The sequence below is a fragment of the Kogia breviceps genome, chromosome 2 (genome assembly GCF_026419965.1).
Source record: "Kogia breviceps isolate mKogBre1 chromosome 2, mKogBre1 haplotype 1, whole genome shotgun sequence".
NCBI classification, from domain to species: Eukaryota; Metazoa; Chordata; class Mammalia; order Artiodactyla; family Physeteridae; genus Kogia; species Kogia breviceps.
In genome coordinates, this window is record NC_081311.1 from 175,432,854 (window position 1) to 175,446,402 (window position 13,549).

The window sequence follows — 13,549 nt, forward strand, 5'->3', positions numbered from 1 at the left end:
ATCTTTGTATCTGTCTTAACATATCACTGAGAGTGCTGTATAAAGCAGGTACTGAGAAAACATTTGCTGTTAAGGCATTGCTTCCAGCATTTCAAAACCAACCAAATGTTGATTTACCTTCCAGCCCCAGGCTCTGTCATTGCTATGGCACCAATACATTTCCCTGCAGTCATCTGGGGGATGAAGTGCTTAATCTGTTTTTCTGAGCCATAGTTTGCAATATAGGGCATGACAATATCCGAATGAAGACTAAAACCTGGGCCTGTGCAATTCGAATATGCTCTTAGAAAGAAAAAAGAGAAGATAGTTTAAGGCACAACATAGTTATTTTGTTCTTTTTAGCTCTTTGATTTCTCAATTAGAAAACAACAAAGTACGAAAGGTCCTATCACATTATGTGGTAATAGATTGTCTCCCCGCAAACCTATGAAGTTTCTGAAGGTTTTCTCTTTTTTTTTTTTTTTAACTAACCTTTTAATTTCTGGCTCTAACATAGTAACAGTGCTCTAGCAGAGCTCAATGATCACTTATGTAATGAAATAAAAGACAAAATGTTTTAAAAAATTTACCACCTATCACTGTATTACCCTAACACAGTAACCATTTTCATTTTAGCAAATGATCTTTGCCATAAGGATATACGTATTCTAATATAACTGCAGTCATGGTATAAATTTTGTACTTACAAAATTTATCACAATAAGTAGCTGCAAAATATTACAAACTGCTTATGTACTACAATATACTTTTTCATTGTCCTACTGCTGGACATTTAGATTGCTGCCAAACTTGGGGGATTATGATCTAACATGGCAATGATGTTTGTACATAGACATTATTTTTTATATTGGGTTGGCAAAAGGTTCCTTTGGTTTTTAAGTAAAAATAAAAGATAAAATTTTCATTTTCACCATGAACTCTGTTGAACAACCTATTCACCCTTTTGTTCCATTACCTTCTGCCATTTTTCAGGCAACTTTATAATCCCATCTTCCCAAAACTTTTTATCTTTTTGAGCAAAGAACTGTTCCAGGTGCTTTTACAGTCTTCCAAGGAATTGACATTTTTTTCCATTAAGAGAATTTTGTAAAGACCTAAATAAATGGAAATCGAAGGTGCAATGTCTGGTGAATACAGCGGAGGAATCAGAACTTCCCAGCCAATCAGTAAAAGTTTCTGCCTGGTCATCAAAGAAACACGCGGTCTTGTGTTATCCTGATGGAAGATTATGCATTTTCTGTTGACTAATTCCGGACACTTTTTGTCAAGTGCTGCTTTCAGTTGGTCTAATTGGGAGGAATTAATCGTTCCGTTTTCCGGGAGGAGCTCATAACAGATGACTCCCTTCCAATCCCACCATATACACAACATCACCTTCCTTGGATGAAGACTGGCCTTTGGTGTGGTTCGTGGTGGTTCATTTCGCTTGCCCCATGATCATTCGGTTCCACATTATTGTACAGTGTCCACTGTTCATCACCCGTCACAATTTGTTTTGGAAATGGAATGTTTTCATTACGTTTCAGTAGAGAATCACATGCAGAAATATGATCAAGAAGGATTTTTTCGCTTAACTTATGTGGAACCCAAACATCAAAGTGATTAACATAAGCAAGCTGGTGCAAATGATTTTTTTTTCTAGGAATTTTCTTTACATTTCCACTTGACTTTTATGTATTTTTTTTCTTATTAGTCATCCATTTATACACATTAGTGTATACATATCAATCCCAATCGCCCAATTCATCCCACCACCCCAGTAGTGGGATTGCTGGGTCATATGGTAGTTCTATTTTTAGTTCTTTAAGGACCCTCCATACTGTTCTCCATAGTGGCTGTATCAATTTACATTCCCACCAACAGTGCAGGAGGGTTCCCTTTTCTCCACACCCTCTCCAGCATCTGTTGTTTGTAGATTTTCTGATGATGGCCGTTCTGACTGGTGTGAGGTGATACCTCATTGTAGTTTTGATTTGCATTGTTCTAATAATTAGTGATGTTGAGCAGCTTTTCATGTGCGTCTTGGCCATCTGTATGTCTTCTTTGGAGAAATGTCTATTTAGGTCTTCTACCCATTTTTGGATTGGGTTATTTGTTTTTTTAATATTGAGCTGTATGAGCTGTTTATATATTTTAGAAATGAATCCTTTGTCCGATGATTCATTTGCAAATATTTTCTCCCATTCTGAGGGTTGTCTTTTCATCTTGTTTATGGTTTCCTTTGCTATGCAAAACATTTTAAGTTTCATTAGGTCCCATTTGTTTATTTTTTTTAAAATTTCCATTACTCTAGGAGGTGGATCAAAAAGGATCTTGCTATGATTTATATCAAAGAGTGTTCTTCCTATGTTTTCCTCTAAGAGTTTGATAGTGCCCAGTCTTACATGTAGGTCTCTAATCCATTTTGAGTTTATTTTTGTGTATGGTGTTCTAATTTCATTCTTTTACATGTAGCTGTCCAGTTTTCCTGGCACCACTTATTGAAGAGACTGTCTTTTCTCCATTTTATATCCTTGCCTCCTTTGTCATAGATTAGTGGACCATAGGTGCAGGGGTTTATCTCTGGGCTTTCTATCTTGTTCCATTGATCTATGTTTCTGTTTTTGTGGCAGTATCATATTGTCTTAATTACTGTAGCTTTCTAGTATAGTCTGAAGTCAGGGAGTCTGATTGCTACAGCTCCGTTTTTTTTCCCTCAAGATTGCTGTGGCTATTCGGGGTCTTTTGTGTCTCCATACAAATTTTAAGATTTTTTGTTCTACTTCTGTAAAAAATGCCATTGGTAATTTGATAGGGATTGCATTGAATCTGTAGATTGCTTTGGGTAGTATAGTCATTTTCACAATATTGATTCTTCCAATCCAAGAACATGGTATATCTCTCCATCTGTTGGTATCATCTTTAATTTCTTTCATCAGTGTCTTATAGTTTTCTGCATACAAGTCTTTTGTCTGCCCAGGTAGGTTTATACCTAGGTATTTTATTCTTCTTGTTGCAATGGTATATGGGAGTGTTTCCTTAATTTGTCTTTCAGATGTTTCATCATTAGTGTATAGGAATGCAAGAGATTTCTGTGCATTAATTTTGTATCCTGCTACTTTACCAAATTCATTGATTAGCTCTAGTAGTTTTCTGGTGGTCTCTTTTGGATTCTCTATGTATAGTATCATGACATCTGCAAACAGTGACAGTTGTACTTCTTCTTTTCCAATTTGTATTCCTTTTATTTCTTTTTCTTCTCTGATTGCCATGGCTAGGACTTCCAAAACTATGTTGAATAATAGTGGTGAGTGTGGACATCCTTGTCTTGTTCCTGATCTTAGAGCAAATGTCTTAAGTTTTCACCACTGAGAATGATGTTGGCTGTGGGTTTGTCCTATATGGCCTTTATTATGTCGAGGCAAGTTCCCTCTATGCCCACTTTCTGGAGAGTTTTTATCATAAATGGGTGTTGAACTATGTCAAAAGCTTTTTCTGCATCTATTGAGATGATCTCATGGTTTTTCTTCTTCAAATTGTTAATATGGTGTACGACATTGATTGATTTGCATATATTGAAGAATACTTGTATCCCTGGGATAAATCCCACTTGATCATGGTGTATGATCCTTTTAATGTATTGTTGGATTCTGTTTGCTAGTATTTTGTTGAGGATTTCTGCATAATATTCATCAGAGATATTGGTCTGTAATTTTCTTTTTTTGTAGTATCTTTGTCTGGTTTTGGTATCAGAGTGATGGTGGCCTCATAGAATGAGTTTGGGAGTGTTCCTTCCTCTACAATTTTTTGGAGGAGTTTGAGAAGGATGTGTGTTAGCTCTTCTCTAAATGTTTGATAGAATTCACCTGTGAAGCCATCTGCTCCTGGACTTTTGTTTGCTGGAAGATTTTTAATCACAGTTTCAATTTCATTACTTGTGATTAGTCTGTTCATATTTTCTATTTCTTCCTGGTTCAGTCTTGGAAGGTTATACCTTTCTAAGAATTTGCCCATTTCTTCCAGGTTGTCCATTTTATTGGCACAGAGTTGCTTGTAGTAGTCTCTTAGGATGCTTTGTATTTCTGCGGTGTCCGTTGTAACTTCTCCTTTTTCATTTCTAATTTTATTGATTTGAGTCCTCTCCCTCTTTTTCTTGATGAGTCTGGCTAATGGTTTATCAATTTTGTTTGTTTTCTCAAAGAACTAGCTTTTAGTTTTATTGATCTTTGCTATTGTTTTCTTTGTTTCTATTTCATTTATTTCTGCTCTGATCTTTATGATTTCTTTCCTTCTGCTAACTTTGGGTTTTGTTTGTTCTTCTCTAGTTCCTTTAGGTGGAAGGTTAGATTGTTTATTTGAGGTTTTTCTTATTTCTTGAGGTAGGCTTTTATAGCTACAAACTTCTCTCTTAGAACTGCTTTTGCTGCATCCCATAGGTTTTGGATCATCGTGTTTTCATTGTCATTTGTCTCTAGGTATTTTTTGATTTCCTCTTTGATTTCTTCAGTGATCTCTTGGCTATTTAGTAATATATTGTTTAGCCTCCATGTCTTTGTGCTTTGTAGGTTTTTTTCCCTGTAATTCATTTCTAATCTCATAGCATTATGGTCAGAAAAGATGCTTGATATGATTTCAATTTTCTTAAATATACTGAGGCTTGATTTGTGAACTAAGAGGTGATCTATCCTGGAGAATGTTCTGTGTGCACTTGACAAGAAAGTGTAATCCTGCTGTTTTTGGATGGAATATCCTATAAATATCAATTAAATCTATCTCATCTATTGTGTCATTTAAAGCTTCTGTTTCCTTATTTATTTTCTGTTTGGATGGTTAGTCTATTGGTGTAAGTGAGGTGTTAAAGTCCCCCACTATTATTGTGTTACTGTCGATTTTCTCTTTTAGAGCTCTTAGAAGTTGCCTTATGTATTGAGGTGCTCCTATGTTGGGTGCATAAATATTTACAATTGTTATATCTTCTTCTTGGATTGATGCCTTGATCATTATGTAGTGTCTTTCTTTGTCCCTTGTAATAGTCTTTATTTTAAAGTCCATTTTATCTGATATGAGTATTGATACTCCAGCTTTCTTTTGATTTCCATTTGCATGGCATGTCTTTTTCCATCCCCTCTCTTTCAGTCTGTATGTGTCCCTAGGTCTGAAGTGGGTCTCTTGTAGACAGCATATATATGGGTCTTGTTTTTGTATCCATTCAGAGAGCCTGTGTCTTTTGGTTGGAGCATTTAATCCATTCACGTTTAAGGTAATTATCAATATGTATGTTCCTATTACCATTTTCTTAGTTGTTTGGGGTTTGTTTTTGTAGGTCCTTTTCCTCTCTTATGTTTCCCACTTAGAGAAGTTCCTTTAGCATTTGTTGTAAAGCTGGTTTGGTGGTGCTGAATTCTCTTAGCTTTTGCTTGTCTATAAAGCCTTTGATTTCTCCATCAAATCTGAATGAGATCCTTGCCAGGTAGAGTAATCTTGGTTGTAGCTTCTTCCCTTTCATCACTTTAAGTATATCATGCCACTCCCTTCTGGCTTCTAGTTTCTGCTGAGAAATCAGCTGTTAACCTTATGGGAGTTCCCTTGTATGTTATTTGTCATTTTTCCCTTGCTGCTTTCAATGATTTTTCTTTGTCTTTAATTTTTGCCGATTTGATTACTATGTGTCTCAGCATGTTTCTCCTTGGGTTTATCCTGTGTGGGACTCTCTGTGCTTCCTGGACTTGGGTGGCTATTTCTTTTCCCATGTTAGGGAAGTTTTCAACTGTAATCTCTTCAAATATTTTCTCGGGTCCTTTCTCTCTCTCTTCTCCTTCTCTGACCCCTATAATGCAAATGTTGTAGTGTTTAATGTTGTCCCAGAGGTCTCTTAGGCTCTCTTCATTTTTTTTCATTCTTTTTTCTTTATTCTGTTCTGCAGCAGTGAATTCCACTATTTTTTCTTCCAGGGCACTTTTCCATCCTTCTGCCTCAGTTATTCTGCTATTGATTCCTTCTAGTGTATTTTTCATTTCATTTATTGTATTGTTCATCTCTGTTTGTTTGTTCTTTAATTCTTCTAAGTCTTTGTTAAGCATTTCTTGCATCTTCTCTATCTTTGCCTCCATTGGTTTTCCGAGGTCCTGGATCATCTTCACTATCATTATTCTGAATTCTTCTTCTGGAAGGTTGCCTATTTCCACTTCATTTAGTTGTTTTTCTGGGGTTTCATCTTGTTCCTTCATCTGGTACATAGCCCTCTGCCTTTTCATCTTGTCTATCTTTCTGTGAATGTGGTTTTTGATCCACAGGCTGCAGGATTGTAGTTCTTCTGCTGTCTGCCCTCTGGTGGATGAGGCTATCTGGTGCAAATGACTTTCAACCTTTTATGTGGATGTTTTGAGTATGTCGGCTATCTCCCAGGTGGTATAACATTGATTGTTCTCAACTAATGTCTCAATTTGATCGCTATCAACTTCAACTGCTCTATCCAACAGCAGAGCATCGTCCAGCAAGAAATCTCCAGTATGAAACTTTGCAAACCACTTTTGACACATTCGATCAGTCACAACACCTTCTCCATACACTGCAGAAATCTTTTTTTCTTGCGCTTCAGTTGCATTTCTACCTTTCATGAAATAATAAAGCATAATATGCTAAAAATGTTGCTTCTTTTCTTCCACCTTCAATATTAAAATGGCTACACAAAAATTCACCAATTGTAATGTCTTTTTTTAAATGCGTGCTAATATGACAGCTGTCACAATATAATCTAACAAAATTGTTTTGAATGAAGCTGAAGGCAACTAAGTGCTACAAGAGCCATCTTATGGAAAAAACCAAACAAACTTTTTGGCCAACCCAATATTTAAGAGCAGAAATACTTTCATTTTTTATGTATCCATGCTTTTAATGTCCAAGGCATTTATTGTTCCAATATATAATGTCACCAAGAGTATATGAATTTGTCACTTTCACTGCAACCTTGTCAACACTGGTTATTATGATTTTTCATTTTCACTAACTTTTGTACTCAAATGATACCTCCAGATTAATTTAATCTGCATCTGATTAGTAGTAAGGATAAACTTTTTTCATCTAAAAAACCTATTTTCATTTCTTTTTTGATGAATTGCTGGTTCAAATCTTTTGCCCATTTATCAACTGAAATCTTCATTTGTTCTTATGTATGAAACAGACACATGGGTCAATTAGAAATGAAGCACCTATTTTAACAACTTAAAAGAGGATTTTCAATCTTATAAGAAGATTAGAAAACATTTTAAAATCATCACTCAGAAAAGTGAACTGACAAAACAAGACTCAACTTCAAATGTCTCCATACTTACTGCTCCTCCCAAACAACAGCTGACGAGTACAAGTCCCCCCCAATGCCACCATGACGCTCTGCAATATTGACACCAAGCAGTCCTTGTTTTCCAGCTTTTTCCCAAAGCTCCCTACTCACTTCTCCAGCTTTCTCCCATCTGCAAATAACAAGCATTTTAAAATCAGAAAAATGTTTTTCATATTATTTAAATGGCCATATTTTGAATGTATGAATGATTTTGTTCAGGTATGGTCCCTTAATTTAAGGTAATTAAAAAGGGGCTGCTCTGACACCCTGTGACAATAGCAGGGTCCAACAAGAAAAAGAAATATTCCTCTTTCCCAGCAAAGACTCAGTCATTGAAAAGCCTTGGACTCCTTGTTTACTCTAGCCCTCCCAACTTCTTTTTCCTATGAAAATGCTCTCCTTCCCTTTCTGAGCAGCAACTTGCACATAGATCACCATGGTTGTGGACCATAAACCCATTTTTTGAGGGAGAAAACCTGGCAGTCGATTAGGTCAACATACTTTTTAACTGTATATTTTAAAACTCATTTAAGAAGCTTTGAACTAGTTTAAGAATCCCGTAATCTTACAGTATTATACTGAAGAGTGGTAAAATGTTAATAAAGCTCTGAACACAGTACTTTTTCTAGAGAACAATGAAAAGCATTCTAGGAAATGGTCCTTCTTGGACTTCTAACGTGCATTACTTTCAAAGAAAATGTGCAACTTACTCTGCATGATGAGGAATCACTTCTTCTTGAAAAAACTTCCTTACACTTTCCCGGAAAATGTCATGTTCTGAAGAGAAGATTCTTCTAATTCCTATATCTGTTAATTTTTTAGCAGAAGGAGTTTCTAGACGTTCCTCCCCTCCAGAATGAGAACATCTTAAAAATATACATACATTAAGAAAATTAAGTGAATTGTTACTCTTCACATCCAAATTAAAGTCACTGAACAACATGAAAGGAAGAGTCTGAAATTTGACAAACTGGTTCAAATTTGAGCAGCAGCACTTTAGGTTCTATCGCGACTGAATGAGACTAAGAAGTAGTTTACCCTTATTCAACTCAGTCTTCACTTCCAAATCCCTACAGAGGATGTCATGCCTAGAACTAATCACATGTTTGAGCTGAAGTAGAATAGTAATGTATGGTGATGCTGATTAAATAATGTAAAATTCAAATAGTACAACAGAATAATACTGATAAGTTTTCATGTAATGTACAATTTTTAAAATAATGAACCCCCTCCCATTAATAGTTTATCCAGAATCATACAATTTCAAATGGCAGGTGTATAGGATGCAAAGTGTGTTGACTTTTATTGCCACTTTACAATCTGGGTGTAAAGCAAAATCAAAGTGCCCACCAGTCTCTGTAGGGATTAGTCCAGAATTATTCAAAATCTTTGGAAACTGACCTTTCCTCTCCCCGCACCCCCCCAACCCCCCATATTAAGCTTAAAAAGAGACTGCTCTGTAGTTCCTTTTGTTCAATGTTCTTCAGATCGCCCCCTGCCCCGGCCGGGGGTATGCCTGAAAAGAGTTTGAAACTCTGTGTACCACTTTGTATATTTTTAAGCTCACATCTAAAAAAACTTTATATCATATATATAAATATCGCCAAAAGATGTTTTTCTGTTTTGCATCATATTGTTTTGGGTTTCTCTCTTCCTTAGTTGGACCCCGACCTGATCTGATCCTATCCTGTCCTTTCCTTCCCTTTTCTTTCTCTTCCTCTTCTTCTTCTTAGTCCAGAAAAGACCCAGTTTTATTTATTGGCAATTAGGCTATTTCAACCTTTTTTCCCCTGAAATGGATTATTTTTTTCCAGTTTATATACCTTTCCTTAATGCAATGGACTGAATTGTGCCCGCCCCCTCCTCCAACCCAATTCATGTTGAAGCTCAAACTCCCAATGTAATGGTATTTGGAAATATGGCTTTGAGGAGGTAATTACAGTTAAATGAGGTCATAAGTGTGAAGTCCTAAACCAAGAGGCATGGCTTACATTATAAGAAGGGGAAGAGAAAGATATAGCTCTGTGTGCACACAACAAGGAAAGGCCTAGTGAGGACATAGGGAGAAGGGGGCCATCTACAAGCCAGGAAGAGAGCTCTCACCAGCAAATGAACTGGCCAGCACCTTGATCTTGGACTATCCAGCCACTAGAATTATGAGGAATAGATTTCTGTTGTTAAACCATCCAGTCTATAGTATTTGGGTATGGAAGCCTGAGCTGATTAATACACTTAATGTGTATTTTGTGTCATTTTGCTTTAGGCTTATCTTTTATATACAACTTTTAGTTGAGTTTTATTTGTTAATACAATCTGAAATGCCTTTTAAGTGGTAACCTTTAGCTGAGAACTTTTAATATTACATTTTATACCTGGTCTGCCTTTTATCTTCACATTTTTCTGGTTTGCTACTCTGTCAGCCAAATTATCATTTTTAATAGCTTATTTATTCATTTAGCCAACAAATACTTTCTGAGTGCCTAATATATACTAGGAACCGTTTGGGTAACTTGGGATACAACAATGAGCAAGGGCCTTGCACACCACTGTAATGTTACAGTAAAAGAGACTAAAATCTACTTCATCCTATATTGAAATGACTCTTCCCAATTTTTTCAAAATGCACACATTGGTCCATACTTGGGATTTTTCCTCAAGGAAAAAAATGTGCTGACTAGGGAACTGGAGCTCTAAGACACTGAATCATTTGTCAACATAATTAGTAAATAATAGAGTGGAACTTATATCCAAGTCTGCCTGGATCTTAAAATTTTATATCCCATGTAACATTAAAGAAATCTTTGGAACATTTCTAAGTAAAACACACCAAGACACAGGAAAGTGAAAGAAGTGCCAGAAAGAACAGAGATTTTCAGATCAGTCAAAAGTCTTCAAGAGGGAACATGTAGAGGGAAGAAAAATCAAAACACTTGGCAGTAGGTTTGTTGGAATATCTATTTTTTGCCAAGACTAAGGAACCCATACAAAATAAATCGGCCTTTTTCTCCCCATAAAAACCAGGAAATCTGTACTGAGTAAATTGTCCATTGTTTTCCTAAAGCATTAAACTGCTACTCATCTAACAGGCTAGGCTCTAATTATTATTATTATCATTATTTTTAAAGCCTCATTTACATTATAAAAGGGAGACAGTCTCTGCCAGCACCTTCAGGTAGGGAGCTGGTTATAAATACACAATTTCGGGCCTCATTCCAGGCCAAATGAATCAGTCTGTACATTTGACCCTTGAAACACACAGGGGTTAGGTACGCCCAACCTCCATGAAGTTGAAAATCCATGTATAACCCACCATCAGCCCTCCATATTTGTGCTTCCTCCAGAGCACGGAATCTGCATCCTCAGATTCAACCAACCATGGATTGTATAGTACTGTAGTATTTACGATGGAAAAAAATTCCCATGTAAGTGGACCCTCATCATTCAAATACATGCTGTTCAAGGGTCGACTGTATTTTAATAACATTCCTAAGTGATTCATATGCACATTACAGTTTAAGAAGCCTGTTATAATAAAACTAGAGTCTCTGACCTATTCAGAGGGTCCCTCAGGTCCTCCTTTTTCCAATATACTTCCTATACTTCAACCAAAATAACTTATCACAATTGACAATGCAGAAGCAGGTATGAAAATCAGACTGTCTTCTATTAAGCCAGACATTAAGGGATCTACAAAAATGTAAAACAATGTCACTCATCTCACTTTTTGGGGGGAAAGTTATTTTTCATAAAGATGTTATTTATGTTAATATGTCATGAGTTACTTTTACGTAAACTAAATATTTGTAAAATTTCCCAGTTTTGTGGATATCTATTGACATCAATGTCCATAAATAAAACTCACGTAAACAAAAGATCTTGGAGGTCGTCTAATTTTAACAGCACAAAGGAGTCCTGATACCAAAAAAATTGAGCATCACTGTCTTACGGAGTTCGGGGAAGAGCTTAGAAAAGCATGTGTATCCGAATGTAAAGTCACTCCTCGGTGAAGCCTTCCCAGCCCTCCTCAGGAGCAGCAGTTTTGTTTCCCGCTCCCATAGCATCTTAGAGTTACCATAAGTCCGCCATGAGCTAATTTATCCATCCTGTCACTCTCATTAAACAGGTAATCCTCGGTGCTTCCAGATTGTTTATCCAATGACTGTATTTGAGGTGTCAGACGGTACAGGAAGCTTTTGATCTTATAAACACTACCTTAATAGTCACTGAGCCACTTAGAAACTCTCTCCATTAATTCCTCTGCATTTACTTAATTAAAGGATTTGTTAAATATCAAGTTAATTTCATTGTCTAACGGGCCATCGCCAGGTCTTTCCTGTCCCAGGATGTCTTCTCCATGGCACTTCTCTAGGTCAGCGTCGCTGCAAGTGCTTTTCTCAAGATCTGGTTGGCGGTGGGAGTCCAGCTCCCAAGTTCACTATGGGGCGGTGCCTTTTTGCCACAGATCTAACTGGGCCAAAGGTCGTAGCTCGAACTCGTGCAACTGTGGCCAAGGGGTGACTCCCCGCCCTCGCCTCGCAGGAACTCTTCGAAATGCAGACTCACGGTGCCGACCGCAGGCCTCGGAACCAGACGGGTTGGATTGGGGCCAGAGAGGGAGAATTCAGGGAAGCCCCCCCACCCTTCGGCTGTCCCCGCGTTGAAGCTGCTAGTCCGGTGCCCCTGCGCTCGCCCCAGTGGGTCCGATCCAGGTTCTGAGAGCCAAGGGGCGAGGCCCAGCCCCTTCTCCCACCCTCTCTCGCCCCAACAGCTCAGCCCAAGCCCCGGGGGCCGATGCAGCCGGCCCCTCGAGCGCGCGCCGCCTGGTTCCCAGCCCCCAGGAGCGGTGTGCGTGTCGCGGCCCGGCCCTGCAGCCTCCCGGCCGGCGCAGCTAGAGCGGGGCGGGCACTCACCTCGAGGCCGGCGGCACGCTCGGCGCACAGCGGCCGCCCCACAAGCGTAGGGCCCCGCGGAGGAGGCGTGTGGCCATGGCTGGGACAACGAGGGGCTGCAGGGTGGACGGACTCGTCTTCTCGGTGACTCTGAGCGCGCAAGGCGAGGCGCCGGGCCAGCAGACTGTCCCCAGGACCTTCCTCCGTGCAGTACCGCCGGAAAAACGTCGCGCAGCCGCCCTGGTAAATGCGCCCTGGGCGCCCTTCCGGAGCCCGGAGCCGCGATCCCCTGTGGTCCGGCGGGTGGAGTGTCGCCGAGCGTGGGGACACGCCCCTCTCTAGAATCTTACCAATGGAAAGATTCTAAACGCAAAATGGTTCAACTTTTCCCTGCGGCGTTTTTGTATATCTAAGCTGTTCTTTTTTTTTTTTTTTTTTTTTGTGAGGAAGATAGAGTTTAGTAAAGAGAAGGGTCGCTGCAAGAACACCTGGCCGACTTACTGGTAGCCAGGGAAAGCCGACCCTGAGAGTGGGTTGCTTGTCTGGCTTGTTTGTTTGTTTTAACATCTTTATTGGAGTATAACTGCTTTACAATGGTGTGTTAGTTTCTGCTGTATAACAAAGTGAATCAGCTATACATATACATATATCCCCATATCCCCCCCCCTTCCGTCTCTGTCCCTCCCACTCTCCCTATCCCACCCCTCTAGGTGGTCACAAAGCAGCGAGCTAATCCGAGCCAGCAATCCCACTACTGGGCATATACCCTGCTTGTCTGTTTTTATAGCCAGAGAACAAGGGACTTCTGTCACCCGCTGATTGGGTAGGATCTGCATGTTTCCAGTGGGATGCATACCTTTCTGTATATGGTATGGAAAAGGAGCAAGGCATGCTGCTTGGGAAAGCTCAGAGATGTTGCAATGGTTGCTGCATGACAGAGTGTAAGAGTCTGGTAACTGCTCTTTTCAGAATTCTGAACCGCTTTGAGGAACGAGTTTAAGCTATGGAGCCTCAAAAATGAAGCCAAACACAAACGCACAAACTTACATGAAGTTTCTTTTATTTTTTTTGGGGGGGTGGAGTTCTTTATTTTTTTTAAATTGAAGTATAGTTGATTTACAATATTAGCTGCAGGTGAAAAACATACCAATTCAAAAGTTGTATAGCTTATACTCCAATAAAAAGAAATTGTATTGGAGTATAGTTGATTTACAATGTTGTGTGAGTTTCTGCTGTATAGCAAAGTGAATCAGTTATACATATATATGTCCACTCTTTTTTTAGATTCATTTCCCATATAGGTAATTACAGAGTATTGAGTAGAGTTCCCTGTGCTATACAG

The 13,549-nt window shown here is 38.7% G+C and overlaps 1 protein-coding gene across 1 annotated transcript in view; it reads right to left on the bottom strand.

The window, feature by feature from the left end:
* Window positions 1-12,960, bottom strand: part of ACADL (acyl-CoA dehydrogenase long chain) — a 40,254-nt gene extending 27,294 nt beyond the window's left edge. Inside the window, exons 1-4 of the mRNA XM_059053762.2 lie at window positions 12,229-12,960; window positions 8,029-8,184; window positions 7,311-7,448; window positions 118-282 (exon numbers count right to left, since the gene is read on the bottom strand). Coding sequence (XP_058909745.1) covers window positions 118-282; window positions 7,311-7,448; window positions 8,029-8,184; window positions 12,229-12,305 — 536 coding nt within the window. The 5' untranslated portion in view covers window positions 12,306-12,960. The remainder of the gene's footprint in view (window positions 1-117; window positions 283-7,310; window positions 7,449-8,028; window positions 8,185-12,228) is intronic.
* Between the last annotated feature and the right edge of the window lie 589 nt (window positions 12,961-13,549).